This window comes from Anser brachyrhynchus (assembly GCF_964034855.1).
Source record: "Anser brachyrhynchus genome assembly, chromosome: 5".
Lineage (NCBI taxonomy): Eukaryota > Metazoa > Chordata > Aves > Anseriformes > Anatidae > Anser > Anser brachyrhynchus.
The window spans coordinates 34,159,820-34,175,861 of NC_137699.1; the positions used below are offsets into that span (position 1 = coordinate 34,159,820).

The window sequence follows — 16,042 nt, forward strand, 5'->3', positions numbered from 1 at the left end:
AGTTTAATCTGAAATAATGCTTTCCAAAAGGCATGTAGTAGAGAAACTTTAAACACTTTGTTAAAAGACTAGGAAAGGACTTCACATTAGGAGAAAAACTTTCATTCTGAAGTGAATGTCAAGTTACAACACTTAGCATGGACAGGGATTTGTTTTTACTAGTTTACTGCAAGGGTGTTTAAAATAGATTTGAGAACTAAAGTGTTTATACTTGGTTTAAATAAAGCCCAGCTCACAAGACAGAACAATATCCTTCATTGTATTTAACTATTACAGTTGGGGAAAGATGGCAAAACTGGGGCACAAATTCAAAGTGTTAACTGCCAAACTAAAATTTCTCAGCTGTACAGAATTTTAGAATAGAACAGAAAATTCTGCATTATATCTAGTCAGACACATTTAGGAGGTTCTGAAATAAGCTTTCTCAATTACTCAAAGTAGTTCACAATGCAGGGACAGGAGAAAGAACAGTGGCTGGAGAAAAGACTAAAATCTCACAGGACTGTTAGATACTTGAAGAAATAAAAAGTTGAGTGTAGTTTTCCCAGGCTGTATCAGTTTTTACTGTTAGCTAATCATTTGTCACATTCCCTCTCTAACATTGCATTAGTCATTTGTACTTATCTGCAATGAAAATACTCACTGAAATTTAAAGCATGTTTAATGGCAATTTATACAATATAAAAGCTTACTTGTTGAAAAGGAGTAATTAGTTAAAACTTTCAAATTCCATAGCAAGCAATGCTCCAGCAAAAAGCCTGCCGTACCATTTTTGTAATGGAAAGGTGAAAGGAGAACCTGACAGCTGCTGCTGTTACAACCAGCTGTACGCCTTCCAGAAACAATTATTGATACCAGAAACATGAAGCATATGCTAATGTTTAATACACAGTACAAGACAAATTAAAACAGCTGTTTTATCAAGCGCTTTTCAGATGTTTTTGATGCAGTGTGACGATGGTTATAACAACTTTCTTATAAGCTAAGAAAGCATAGTCTCTGCAAATGGTGCCTCATGAAGCAACACAAGTACTAAGAGAATACATAAATTACTTCAGAACACCATAAAAATTTCAAATATTTTTTTAACATGGCACATGCAACTGCTCTCCTTATGTGTCTGCTTCTCATAAATCAAATCGTGTTCCTATAAAATGTACCTGTAGAAGAAGCAATGCGTCCTTTCCCCTCCCGTTCTGTTTCTATCAGCCGGAGGCCTCTTTCCACATAGCTTTGGAAGAACTGAGATGAGTTTTTCAGGAAGGGCTCAATGTCCGCATCAGAATATTTCTTTTTGTATTCATACAGCTCTGCCAAACCCTGGGAGGGAAGAATTCCAGTGTATTACTACAACTGCTGTATACACCATTCTAATGTACCATGCCTTCTTCCTCGCAGGAAGAGATCAATTACCTCTTTAGTGTTCTCCTTGGAGCCAATCTTCTTAAATATCTCTGCCAAAATATCATTCACTTTGGCCTTTGAAGCTTTTTCCTCCTAAATAAATAAAGGGAAACTTCTAAACAAAATGAGTAATATAAACTTCTCTTAAAAATAAAGGGCAGCCAGACAAACCCACAGTACACTCAAACCCGTTAGCTGGATACAGAGCTTCAAAGATGAAGAAAACCTTGAAGTGACTAGGATTGTTACATAGCCGCTGTTTACACAGTATGAGAGTAAAGACATCATCAAGCTGTAAGCATGCTTCTGAGAGGCCAGTGTTTAAAACCTGGTTTGGGTACAGTTAGCTGTTAGTAGATATAGTAACAAGCAGTATAAAGCCTGTGCTGCACACCTGAATGTCTCAGAGACCATCTAATCCTGAAATCACCTGAATAGTGTGTGCCTATAACAGAAACACACTGCAAGTTCCCAAAACCACCATAAAAGTGAAACTAGGAAGGTATTTCCAACACTAGCTGCATGTTGGAAGACTAAGTACTACTTCATACTCCACAGTCATTAAGTTAAGCTTGTTTCTTAAGTAAATTGCCTTACATTCCCCTCTACCTACCATCACATTTCTATTACTTACTGTGCGAGAAGCCCCTTTTTCTGTATCCTTATCAGCTTTGCTTCCAGTCTGGTCCATGGAGTGTTTCATTACTCTACATAGGTGAGCCTCCAGCTCAGACTCATTTTTGTTGTCTATCATCGTTAAGTGATCCAAGATCTGAAGAAAAACAGACAAAAGCTTTACAGAACACATTAACATCCAATTTCAAAGCAAATAACTAGCACTGGCTCTGACCTTGGGCCCTTTCAGCTTGCACAGGGTGTGAAGCAGAGTCTTCAGTGTCCTTATAGGAAACTCACTCTTACACTGCTTCAGCTTCTCTTTGGGAAAGACCTTCATGAAATTGTGGATATCCAGTAGAATCCGATCCAGATTGATACTATTAATAGTTTCTGGAAGAAGACGCACCATTCTCCACAGACACTGGAATGACAGACTTACTTAGAGCAAGACAACTCATGGAAGAAGCATTTAAGTACTTCAAGAGCAGATTATACAAACGTATCATTGAGTCATTTCACTCTGCTACTACATACCCTGACACATGCAGCATGTCTGTCAAAATTAGTTTAACCGGTACATATCGTCTTTGTAACTAGCTGTACTATGTCCAGATCCTTCTTTAGCAATGATACATAAAACTGCATGAATTAGTACTGACTTCACTACCAGTAACATGAGACTGAATGCTTTGTGTGAAGAAGTGTCAGCAGATAATACATACATACTAAGTACACCTGAACAACATGCTTTCAGGTTTAGCCTTATCAAGGCTGAGTTCTTCTCATTAAAAATTTAGTTCTCTAAATCATGCCAGTTACAAAAGCATGTTGTATGATAAAGAAAAAAAGATTACATCCATAATAATAAATGCACACATTTGCATGTCCACTCTGCCTAAATTTAAGCCAGCTCCCAGCCCGGGATTCATTGAATGCATAGTACCGTGCTGTGCCTAAGCAAATAAACCCAGCAGGTGACCCCTCTGTATGTAGGGAGGGTATACTCAAACTTCTGTAAACTATTAGCGGATGTAAGCTTAGCATACACAATGAAGTCACTGTACGTAACATTTAATAGTATTATAAGAAATATTTCAATTTATGGTCACCATTTAAAAAAATATATCTGTTCTTTAAAGCTAGGTTGTTGATTCAGATAAACCAAATATTTCAAGAGTTCGAAACCTCTATTAGAGGCTCACCTTCATGACAAGTTCTGAAAACTTCGGAGAGCTGGCTGTTGCTAGTAGACTGTCTTGGAGCAAAACAAGCAGAGCACTAGAAGGAATAAATTTAGTAACAGAATTACACAGGAAAGTGCTACACACAGATAAGATGCCAGTTCCCAAACACAGTATCACACCAGAGACTGGGGCTAGTCCAGCAGTTCATGTCACGTTGTGTGAGAGCTCTTTCTTTCCAGTACTTTACAGGAGTTTAAGAGGCAGTATGCTGAACTACCAAGCATACAGAATCGCACTAAGCTAGTTTGCTTAACTTGCCTTCAGCAGTAGAGGTTGTGCGGTCACGCTCTGACTGCCACTAACAATCGGTGACAATTCTTTATTAACTAGGTGAACAATTTTTTAGACATCATTCTTTGCTTATAAATTGACTAACAAACACAATCAGAACACGGAAGAAGAGATGAAGAGAAGCAGTAATCACAGTTTCTCTTTTTCAAAGTATACCTTAAGATGTTGGTCTGATCAGACTTTTCCAGAACTTTCACTACCAAGAGGTTGACTGATCGGATGACCTGTTCACCCTCCTCGAGGTCTTCAACCCGAGAATCCAGCATTAATGTAATAAGACCGTGCATTAGGTCCTTCAGTACACCAGTAGAAGCCTCTCGAGCCAGACTCTCTATCTGAAATAGCTACCAATAGAGGACAAGATTAGAAGATTTCCCTGCATGAAATACTTCAATATAAGGACTTCACCACACTACCTAATCCTTTGACATTCCTGCCCCACCCATCAACATTAAACAATAAAAACACAACTAGGAAGGCTATTTCTACTGAATGACTTCTGAAAATACTTTGACCCCCACATAAGCATTCAAAAAGTAAGGAATTAGTCAGATGTTCCATTCGCCTGCAACTTCTACACAGAAATCACTTGCTTTTCTCATTAATTTGTAGGTTAAAGCCTTACCGATATCATGCTCCCAATAATACAGCTGTAAAGTTTCACTATTTCATCTTTGTCTAGCTTCTCATCTGCCATGTGTGTATTGTAGATTAGCCGAAGCTGCATAAACGTAGCTATTAGAAATTGGTCAATATGTCCAGACATTGCTTCTGCTTTGTCCTCCTGTCTGAGAACCTCATCAATCTAAGATTTAAAAACAAAACACCCAAGTACAGTAAAGTCAACATACTGAAAACAGTGCAAAAGAACTATAACTTGAAAACATTTCTGTAAGAAAGGTCTTGCCCTTACCAATCCATTTGTCAAGGCATTTGTGTTCTAAGCTTTCAGCTGAAACCAGTAACCACAAATTTCTATTGCTAATCCCAATACAAAGTATTTATCTTTTATAGAGCTGCAATTCTGTCCTGTACAAATGAGAACATTACATGCTGCATTACAGATTCTGGAATTAACAGCTTTGTAAAACCTTCCAGAAAACAAACACTTCAACATATTTAAAGCCACCCTATAAACACGTAAAAGCTAAGAGGGATAATACAAAATTCTTTTGCTGAGGACCTGCAAAAACAGTTTACATTTAAAAGTTAAGCCTCATTTGCAAGTCTGCTTTTTCAAACTTTTAGCATAGGTGTACACTCAACAAAACCAAAGATGTACTGATTTTTCCCCCCCACCAAGTGTTTCTCTAAGTCTGATCTACAACATTCAAGCAAAATTTTTATTGCTAAAGCGAGTCAGATGGCCCCTGTGCACTTAGTGTTGTCATCAGGGAGATTCTGAGCAGAGCCCATGTCACCCGACACGGTTGCTCTACCAGAGTGCAGCTCATCACTCTCGCGGATAAATAGTTTAATACAGTATGAATAGTTGCTACCTTAATTCTCTTACCTGGGCCAGAGCCTGGATGCTTGTATTTATATCACCACTGGCTACTTGGGAAATGACAAAGTTGATAGTAGAAGCTGTGTTACTGTGCATGTCATCAAAGTGCGGGGACACAGCACGGATTCTAAACAGTCGAAGAAAACAGGATTTTGTTACCCTTTCTCCAAAGAGTTCTGGTTCGTACTGAACGGCTATTTCAGTGACAGTTTAGAGACAAGAGAGAAGGATTTCATCTTCACAGGGGATGCTGAAGGCAGAAATCATTTCTAACAACATGTCTATTGCACTATGTAAAGACACTTATCATACATTTAGAAACTCAATATTGTCTTAAAAATACTTAAAATACAAAGATGAACAGAAATCAGTTTTCTCTTATTATAAAAAAACCTGTCATCCAGACTTCAGAACAGTACCCCAGACTGTCATTTTGACATCTCTCTTCAAGCTAGTTGACTCTTTGCATTCTTATGTAAAGAAGTCTGAATGTACAAACTAGCACGGTCATTTCAGCTTCTCAAAGGAGTTTTAAGTAGCCCTTTGACTTCACTGAAGAGATGCAACAAGACTCACTTGGGCTCAGGAATCAGGACTGGCTCAAAGATGTCATCTAGTTTGTGCTGTACAAGTGCTGGCATCTCACATTTGACAGGACCATTGTCATTTTCAATTTCATCAAGATCCAGCTGGAATTCCCGTGGAACTGTATGCGATGTCTCAGAGTGACCACCCATGTTGCGATTTTGGCTACAGAAACCAGGAGAGAGGTTTTAATTATATATACAACAGGCAAGAGTACTAGCGCTAGCATCCACTGGTAGCCCTAAAGCTCTCATAATAGAATAGCACAGATTTTGAAGATATGATTTTATTCAAGCCCCCTAATAACCCCCTTTGCTATTCCCCTAGCCCTTAGTAAAACAATTTTTTATAGGCCAGAAGAGTAGCTGCTAGTTACTTGCCTTCTTAGTCATACTTATAACACAACCTGAGACCCCCCTGAAGCAGTGTTAGGTACACACTTGTTCATTCTGAGAGTGATCCAGCACAGTTTAAAGTAGCATTAATGGAATATAGAGTTAATTTTCACGGCGGGCTTTTTTAATTGATGAATAGGATGCATATGTATATAAGAAATCTTGCAAGCCTAATTGAATGTAGGACTGTCATTGTCCTTCAGAACGAATGTTTCATAGTAGATTTTTCAACGGAAGTGTTCTGATACATGATTCTCAACAGCGACTTTTATTCCAAGATAATGAGCAAGTGGTAAGGAATAACGTTTCTGAGTTTTTGTTTCTAGTACTGTTGCTCCAGGCTCTCTGACTCACACATGCTCATCCACTTCTGTGCTCTATGCCTGCCCTAACAAGTTAAGAACAGGGACCAGTGAACACCAATTCAAATATAACATGTAGTCCTAAATTCTCCCAGCATTTTCAACAGCTGCCTAACCAAAGTACCATGTCTGCCTTCACTTTGATCAATAGTTACCTTTGTAGAAACATGTATGTTTTGTTTCTTACTCTCATTTAGATCAGAGAATGTAAATAACCCAGAGTCAGCCTTGATAAACCTGTCACCCACAGGAAAGGATGACCAGGATAGAAATCGAAAGATAAGAGCCTTGCTACCAAGGAGTTAGTGGGCAGTACTTACATCCTATAAGTGCGATACATAATTCTGTCCATGGAGAAGCAGTGAAAAAAGGCACAAGACCATTTAGAAAGATTTAAAGACAGACAAGACAAAAAAAATTTTTTAGACATTTTGCTTTAAACTATTTGGCCAATTTTCACAACATGCAAAGATGATGATACGAGAACTAAAATAACATTGCTGGACATGATATTAGCACATATACTATACCAGCTACAGACCACAACATATCATTACATACTTGAGTTTGGAAGACATGTCCTCAACTGGTCCCTTCCGCAGCATGCTAGCATTAGCACTGATGTTTTGAGTACGCTGAGGTTTCTCCTCTACTTGTCTCACGGGAGCAGCTGATGGTCTCTTGGCTGATCGTTTTATTCTCTCCTCCAGCATGCTCATGTCTTTCTCTGATAGCTACAAAAAATAATGCTTTCACTCAGTTTGAGTTGTGTTGAATTTAGAAATCTTGGTCACCTATGGGAGGTATACACTTATTACTACAGACTTAGGTTTTGTAATAGCAAGGGTAGCTCAACACCACCATTTAGCAGCACTCTATCAGGGCCACTCTGTACTACCAGATACTCCTTCAGGAGTTAATTAACCCATGTGAACAAGCTGTAATATGGAATACAGCTAGTTCTAGTCCACAGTTTCCAAAAAAACAAGTCATTTTGAATTCAAACCCTGGCACTATCATGTATTTCCAATTGCTGCTTGTGCTGCTGAAAAACAAAACTACCCACCCACGTATCCATGTCCCCTGTTCTGTCAGGAAGCCCAGACAATGCTTTAACACTGTAGACCCTGCCACAGAAGTCAAGGTCCTTCTAGAGCTGGCCTATTCAATGTACCCATCACTCAACATGAAAACAAGATAAGCCAACTGAATACTGCAACTCATGCAGTGATAAGAATCATATTTATATGCTTATCTACAGGACTGAAGATTACCAGTAACATCATTTGAACGAAAGTAGCCTGGACATTTTTGTGGGTAGTACTCCCCAGCACTTTTACAATCAATAAACCTTTCCGAAATGCTGTGCATTTAGGGACTAGGTAGGGCATTTTGAAGCTGACAGCAATTTTTCTTAACCTTGAAAATCTGAAAGGAAATAGACTATGCAACATAACACTCAAAAGGAGGCAGACTGCACTCTGAACAAGAGATCTAAAATAAGAAGTGAATCTAACAGGTTGAAGAAAAATGCAGCATTACTTCTCATGGAGATTGCTACCAGAGAAAGTAACAGAGAATCACATTAAACCAATTTCAATATAACATCCTGACTTACTTCAGGAACCAGAAAGGGGGTGTGGAGTGAACAGCCTTGTTTCCCTGCTCATTGCTATCACATTCCCAGCAGTTTAAGTGCTGCTAAAAACGTTATTGAGAGAGACCGCAAATTCAGAGAACAGAACAGGAGAAAGTGGTCTAAAAGCTTGTGACTCAAGTTAGAATTCAGGATACCTGATCTGTTACGCACAATAATCGTAGAAAACTCAAGAAACTGGCTTTCCACTGCTGGAGAACGGGGGAGCAGCTTATTTTGGAAACTGAGTTTTGCCACCTTTAACTTTCACTGCATTTATATAACATGGATAAATACGATTTCCAGAAAACAACTGCAATACAAAGCTACACAGTACTGGCACAGACCTTAAACACTTAAGTACAATAAGATAAAGCAAACAAACCAAACTTACCAGACTTCAGCTGCTAAACAGCTTGTGAGGATGGGCATAGGAAAAAAAAAAAGCAAGCCAAGTACTTGAGGGAGCCTCAACAACTAGCTTTTTTTTGCCAAATAATTTATCAAAATCTCATTCCAAATCACAAGGACTGCAAGCTCTGTAGCAAGTCACTCTACAAACTTTTTAATTCCTATTAAAGTTCAGTGTTTTGCTCATTTCTGCAAATTTTGCTTTTTATTCATGAACACCCAGGTTATAAATTTCACGATCAGAAAAAAAAACAACTTTTAGAGTATCTATGGTATAGCAAGTTATTCCTAACATACCAAAATACTCTTGACACCAACACCAGAATTTAACATGACCCATCACAAGCAAAACAGTGCAAATCCCTACACAAGTGTATGGATTTGAACAAAAGACGTATTTCCAGTTACACTTACATTTCCAATCAGCTTGAATACTTGGTCACCATGAACATTATACACAGTCACAATGGTGTTCAGTGCAGCATTGCGCACAGTGTTGTCCCTATCACCAATATGAGTTGCCATTTCTTTCAAGGCTTTCCCTGGAGTTGGCTGGCATACGTTCATGCCATATGATTCGACCAGACATCCAAGCTCTTCCAGGCACTCTAGAGGAAGAAAATGACACACACATGCAAATTTAAAGCTGCTGGGAAGAGAGCCCTCAGATTTCTGTGCTGCTTGCACAACTTGAATGTTCACTGTAGAGAAGCATGAATCACAATACTGAATTTCTTATCAGAACAGGAGTTCTTGCCCTCCCTGTTGATAGATACACACTCTCCAGGTGATTCATGGGACAAGTAGCACAAAGATAGTATGCAAGAGCTATAAGTCATCCCCATACCACTGCAAATATTTCCTATTACCATATACAAGCAATGTGAAGTTTAACTTTACATTTAGGTAGTTTAGACAGTTCTGAGCTTGCAATGTTGTATCATGCATAGAATTTAACTCTCTGGTTATATCAGGATGAGATATCCTTAAGGTGACCAGAGCTGTTTGAACTACACAAACACCATACAATAAATAATTTCCAAAATATAATTGAGACAGATGGGCAGTATAGAGATGCTTCTTCTCAAAGTTCTGATCAGGTTATCTGAGTCCCCTAGTTGCCTGGACAATTTTTATCATTACCGTTCTCCCTAGTACTGTTGTATTAAGACAAGCATACTCAAGTATCAGTCTTAACATTGATAGTAATTTAACAAATTGTTGTACCTCCCAAAGACAAAGACACAAAATAAAAAGATTATTCTCCTTTAAAATCTAATCCCCAAAAGGATTATTTGCAAGTGCACAGAATTCTACATACAGGGCAAATCTCATGTTCCACCAAAAGTTATGCTGGCTTTTTGGAATACTAAACAATACAGTTTGAACTACTTGCAATTACTCAGTTCATAATGCTATTTCCCACCTGCACGCTGCTTTGAGTTTTTAGATTTTGTCCCCTCCATGATAAAAGTAAACATCTTGCTGGCTGGATATATGAGACACATCCTGTTCAGAATGGCACGGACATCTTTGCGGATGACATCTTTTGGTTCTCCTACCTAGAAGGAAAAATTGGTGTGTGTGGGGAGGGAAAATACGTAACATTTTCAACAGTCTCATCGTACCATTGATGAGACTGAGTCTAAATAACGTTAAGAAAACCCAGAAAAGGTTTTTGCATCAAGAATAATTTTGCAAATGCCTTTTAAAGTCAAATGTGCAATATATTCAAAAAGAACAAGTTAAAGTGTTTGATGTCATCCTATGTTTCCCATGAAAAATAAGGTTAACTTATACAACGAAAAGTACCTTTAGGATGAGATATGGGATGAAAGAGCATGCTTCATTTTCAGTAAGGTGATACTCTTCTTGACTCAGCAAATTGAAAAGCAATTTGAGGTATTCAAGTGCTTTCATCAGAACACTTGTGTTGGTATCGAAGAACCGCAGGGTCAGCCACTTTAAGATCAGATCCAGGCAGCTGATGACTCCATCTTTTTCACTCTCCAAATGCTTGAAGTGACATGGAAAGAAAAAAAAGGAGGTTGTGCAAAGTGAAACACTGTTCAAGAAAACAGGTATAAGGAAAAGCTATGCCTGTTAAAACTGTCTACTTTTGCTGGTTGAGTCCTAAAATTCCAAGTACTCACTTTTACCTTGTACAGCTTTCTGAAATTCTACGAAGTCTCCAGCAAACTAACTCATTTTCTCCTCTCTCAAGAAACAGCCAATATTAATATCAAATTTATCATTCCTCTGACAATTATTTCGATATTTACTAAAATTAAATTTCACAGCACAGTGATCCCTGGCTTCTCAGAGTACTGCAAGTTGATTTTAGTTCGAGCTGACTCTTGCGTAGCAAGAAATAATTTTGTGTTGTCATCCACTACCACAGATCCAAACTTACCTCAATCATAACAGCCAGTGCTTTGTTGTGGTGCTGAAAGTCTGCATGAAACATCTCATCCTGTAGCCATTTGGCCACACAACTGGACATCTGAGTCTTCAGCTGCTCAATATATTCATCACGGGGAGTAGTGAAATTCCACTTTAACACCTGCAAAAACCAGCATTTAGAACTCAAACCAAGCAGTACCTTCTCTTCTTGAAGCAATCTGCAAGTTGTGTTGCTTTTAATCTTGCTTCAGAATCTGTTTTCAAAGTCTTCTCATTATCAAAAAGAAGTGGGAAAAGTTTGGTGGGGTTTCCTCACCTTAGCTTACACGAAAGATTCTCCCTATGTCGAGTGGTTATCTTTAGGTTATTACCTTAATTATTACCAGTTACTTTAAATGTTTTTTTTTATGCAAAATAGGCCTATTCACTAGCAAGTAATAAATAAACCCTGTGTTTTAAGTAACAGAACTTCCACAAAAAGACAAGCTTTATAAGAGATGCTGTTAAAAAAATAAGTATAAAGAATTCACAGTGGATATTACAACTCTAGAATTAATTATGTGAAAACAGTCAATTAGCTTAATACCTGAGAGAGTTCTCAGCTGGAAAAAGTTGTAAAAAGGCCTCTGTGTTTTACAAGAATGCATAAATGCACAAAATTCAGGAAAAAAAAAACAGGAAAACACCGTAGTAAGACTGATATGGACCTGCGAAAGTCAACTAGACACTAGAAAAATCAATCTAAAGGATGGACAGAGCCTAGTACTTTCATGCCCTAGCACGTTTAACTCTAAATACCAGAACAAAGGAAGGTGCTAAAGTTATACTACTTCAAAACAGGTGAACACATCCATTTTTTTCCTCACCTTCAGACCTTTCTCATCTTTCATTCTCTGTTCTTTCCCATTTGGGACCATGATAAAAATAGGACCTGATTTATCATCGTCTTCCTTCAAAGTAGGCTTGCTTAACACTTTCTTCCCCTGTACACCCTGAAAAAAAAGCAACACACAAGGTTTCAAGAGGCAATGCAAGACACATACATGCCTTAGGCAAGCAATTGCAAGCATTAGATACCAGCCAACGTCATGCTGCCTAGGTGTACAAGAGCCAGAGAGAAGCTAGAAGAATAATGTTGATTAGAGTTTTAGAAGTATGTGCTCTGCTGCTGTGGAAGCAATACCCACGACAATGTGCGCAATAGTACTCTGTGAAATATGACATGTCACTCAACCAGTGCACTAGTCACCCACACGCATCCCTAAAACCCAACGTGGTACCTGTTTGATAGATTTGTTCTTTGCCAGACTCATATTGCCTTTGCTGAGGCTTGTATTAGCTTTGGACTGGCTGGTATTGCCTTTGGACATACTGCTATTAACATCTGACTGCTGTAAATAAGCCACAAAAAAGGCTTTGTTGTTAGAAAGATTTACTCACTAGAGTTACTATTCCAAACTTTCTGTGAGTTCACAGCAGAGGCATTTACTCTGGCATCAGTTTTGACAGATGAATATATTAACCTAAGCAAGCCTGTAACATCCTTCAAAGTTAGTTCCATTCACTTCTGTCATAAATCTGGACCTGTATCAAAACTGATCTCATTACAGCATTACTTTAGACAAAGGAGGCAACAGGACTGTAGAACAGGTTTTCTTTTTGTTGTTGTGTTTAAAAGTTAATAGCAGAAAAATTACCGTAACAAAGCAGAAAAACCTAACCACAATTCAAATGTAATCAGCTGAGGCTATTACTATGTATTTAAGCATCTTCCTTCTGTGCTTGAGAGCATTTTATCCTCCCTACTGTAAAGGAGAGATTAACTTCTTTCGATACTTGGGCTCAAAACTACTGTACAAAGTGTAATGTTGGAACTGCAATAGTAATAGTGAGTTCCCAATCACATGAAATCAAGAAGGTCAAGCATATTTAGAACATGGAATAAGCTGTCCACAGAACTGCATTTGTGCCAACACAGGCTTTGGAATAATTAAATAGTTAATGAAAAAAATAGTGATGAAGTAGATGATATGGGAATACAATTTCAGAAATCAGACAATCACAATAATTCTTAGTATAAGCAGTCCCTAGCAAAGGCTATACTCTTCTACTTGTAATACATTAACAAACTACATCTACTAACTTAATTGAACCGATTTCATACAAAATGCCATCAGCATACCTTAGCTTTAGAGGAGGCACCTCCTGCTTTGGCTTTTTTGGGATCAGGCTTGGATTCCATGGTATTGGACCCTGAATCTTCAGAAAAAGCTGGAAAAATAATAGACCATTTCAAACTACCAGTAAGCCTATTTTAGGTCAGCGCTGGTTTTCTGTTCTTAGCGGAGAAGAAAAAATGTTGATGAAGATAATAATGCCTTTATCACACTGTCATCTGAGGACTTCAAATGTGTAAAAAGTTTCTTCTATTGCATGTAAGCATACAAAGTTCTGAATTAAGATCATATGTCAAATTCGTCATTATCAAAACAGGTTTAAAAACATGCACACAGATGCACTGTGTGGGCTCGTGTCTGAAGCTGTAGCTGTCCTCAGTTTGAGCAGGCAAGCTGGCCCTAAGAAGGAGATAATGCAGGACTGCTTCTTCTAATCCCTTGTAACCCAATCCTGTCACCTTCTCCCTTGTGTCAGCACAAGCATTCCAGTAGCCCCGCAGTAAACTACACTGGACAGATCATCCAGATAATTTTTAAGTGTTGTCACAGAATTTTTTTGTAATTGATTTTAGCATAAAAATTAAGCTATGTTTTTTATTCTCAATACCACATAGGTATTTTCAAAGAGAAGCTGACAGACGGTTGCGTGGAAAGATTTTAAAAACAAGCAAACAAAAACAAAACATGAAGAAACCCCACACCCTCCTACAATGAAAGTCAAATCAACTGCATGATCAATCAGAACTGAAGACAGAACTGACTGAAGCACAAAGATCACAGTATCACAGATTTCTAGGTTGGAAGAGACCTCAAGATCATCGAGTCCAACCTCCGACCTAACACTAAGTACTCCACTAAACCATATCGCTAAGCTCTACATCTAAACGTCTTTTAAAGACCTCCAGGGATGGTGACTCCACCACCTCCCTGGGCAGCCCGTTCCAATGCTTAATAACCCTTTCGGTAAAGAAGTACTTCCTAACATCCAACCTAAAACTCCCCTGCCGCAACTTTCGCCCATTCCCCCTCGTCCCGTCACCAGGCACGTAGGAGAACAGACCAACCCCCACCTCGCTACAGCCTCCTTTAAGGTAACTGTAGAGAGCGATAAGGTCGCCCCTGAGCCTCCTCTTCTCCAGGCTGAACAAGCCCAGCTCCCTCAGCCGCTCCTCGTAAGACTTGTTCTCCAGACCCCTCACCAGCTTGGTTGCCCTTCTCTGGACTCGCTCGAGCACGTCCATGTCCTTCCTGTAGCGAGGGGCCCAAAACTGAACACAGTACTCGAGGTGCGGCCTCACCAGAGCCGAGTACAGGGGCACAATCACTTCCCTAGACCTGCTGGCCACACTGCTTCTTATACAGGCCAGGATGCTGTTGGCCTTCTTGGCCACCTGGGCACACTGCTGGCTCATATTCAGCCGACTATCAACCAATACTCCCAGGTCCCTCTCAGCCAGGCAGCTTTCCAGCCACTCATCTCCCAGCCTGTAGCTCTGCTTGGGGTTGTTGCGCCCCAGGTGCAGGACCCGGCACTTGGCCTTGTTGAACTTCATACAGTTGGCCTCAGCCCATCGCTCCAGCCTATCCAGATCCTCCTGCAGAGCCTTCCTGCCCTCGAGCAGATCGACACACGCACTTAGCTTGGTGTCATCTGCAAACTTACTGAGGGTGCACTGGACGCCCTCATCCAGATCATCGATAAAGATATTAAAGAGGACCGGCCCCAGTACCGAGCCCTGGGGGACACCACTAGTGACCGGCCTCCAACCAGATTTGACTCCATTCACCACAACTCTCTGGGCCCGGCTATCCAGCCAGTTTCTAACCCAGCGAAGCGTACGCCAGTCCAAGCCCCGAGCAGCCAGTTTCTTGAGGAGAGTGTTGTGGGGAACCGTGTCAAAAGCCTTACTGAGGTCAAGGTAAACCACATCCACAGCCTTTCCCTCATCCACCAAGCGCGTCACTTGGTCATAGAAGGAGATCAGGTTCGTCAAGCAGGACCTGCCTTTCATAAACCCATGCTGACTGGGCCTGATCGCCTGCTTGCCCTGCAAGTGCCGCGTGATGACCCTCAAGATAATCTGCTCCATGAGCTTTCCTGGCACTGAGGTCAAACTGACAGGCCTGTAGTTCCCCAGGTCTGCCCTGCGGCCCTTCTTATAGATGGGCGTCACATTGGCTAGCTGCCAGTCAACTGGGACCTCCCCTGATAGCCAGGACTGCCGATAAATGATGGAAAGGAATGGAATGATGGAAGATGTTTGCAACTATGCTGAATTTCCCTCCTCCTGTTAAGAGGGCTTCTTCCTCTAGCATGACAAAAAGGTTCCCTAGAAACCTCAAAACTTAAGCTCCATGAAACAGATACGTAAGACTATTCATTTGCCTGCATGCACTAAAGAAGTTTGAGTAAATGCAAGCGTAATCAAATGATTCTCTGCAAGGATACACTCTTTCAGAAATGCAAAGTACTACATCAATACAAATTAATTTAATTTAGAAATTGAGAAGGACCAAGATTTTAACTTATTTTTGTTCAAAAGTTCAGACATTTTTTAGTGTTGTTCTGTTTCTTTAGATACAGGGACACAATATTAAAACATATTTCCAGGTTAATATTCCACAGGCACCATAGCCTTTGGATCTATGAAACCATGTTGTTAGTATTAGTCCAGACCACAGACCTAGTGTAAAGAGTATTTCTGAAAGTTACCTTCAAAACAACTTGCTTACCTATCTAAAAAGAATGTCTACAACAAACTCTACAATGGCATACTGCAGTTAGTAATATCCATATATAGCCAAAAGCTCTTCCCTGCAGATGATTGACCTACTATCTCAAACTTAATACAACAATTGTAAGCTTATCCACTAATTCCTGCACTCAGATTCTGCAAATAGAACTCCTTTTTATGTAGTCCCAAGCTGGGAAAGTCAATCAGAGAATCAATTTTACAGAACCTGTGCTCTCAAAAAACATAAATAAACTTCAAAGTGCTATTTAACCCA

General features: G+C 39.6%; 1 protein-coding gene across 7 annotated transcripts in view; it reads right to left on the reverse strand.

The window, feature by feature from the left end:
- The window catches only part of CKAP5 (cytoskeleton associated protein 5), a 49,951-nt gene that overhangs the window by 1,836 nt on the left and 32,073 nt on the right, over positions 1-16,042 (reverse strand). For 5 of the 7 annotated variants that reach the window (XM_080594641.1, XM_080594642.1, XM_080594643.1 and 2 more), the window contains 17 exons: positions 13,039-13,127; positions 12,137-12,247; positions 11,723-11,848; positions 10,867-11,016; positions 10,266-10,469; positions 9,880-10,015; positions 8,868-9,061; positions 6,968-7,140; positions 5,641-5,814; positions 5,071-5,191; positions 4,183-4,362; positions 3,714-3,901; positions 3,225-3,300; positions 2,255-2,443; positions 2,039-2,176; positions 1,414-1,497; positions 1,161-1,320 (listed from right to left, as the gene is read on the reverse strand). In XM_080594641.1, the coding sequence (XP_080450767.1) occupies positions 1,161-1,320; positions 1,414-1,497; positions 2,039-2,176; positions 2,255-2,443; positions 3,225-3,300; positions 3,714-3,901; positions 4,183-4,362; positions 5,071-5,191; positions 5,641-5,814; positions 6,968-7,140; positions 8,868-9,061; positions 9,880-10,015; positions 10,266-10,469; positions 10,867-11,016; positions 11,723-11,848; positions 12,137-12,247; positions 13,039-13,127 (2,493 nt within the window). The remainder of the gene's footprint in view (positions 1-1,160; positions 1,321-1,413; positions 1,498-2,038; positions 2,177-2,254; positions 2,444-3,224; positions 3,301-3,713; positions 3,902-4,182; positions 4,363-5,070; positions 5,192-5,640; positions 5,815-6,967; positions 7,141-8,867; positions 9,062-9,879; positions 10,016-10,265; positions 10,470-10,866; positions 11,017-11,722; positions 11,849-12,136; positions 12,248-13,038; positions 13,128-16,042) is intronic. The other 2 variants (XM_080594646.1, XM_080594647.1) reach the window with 1 other exon arrangement.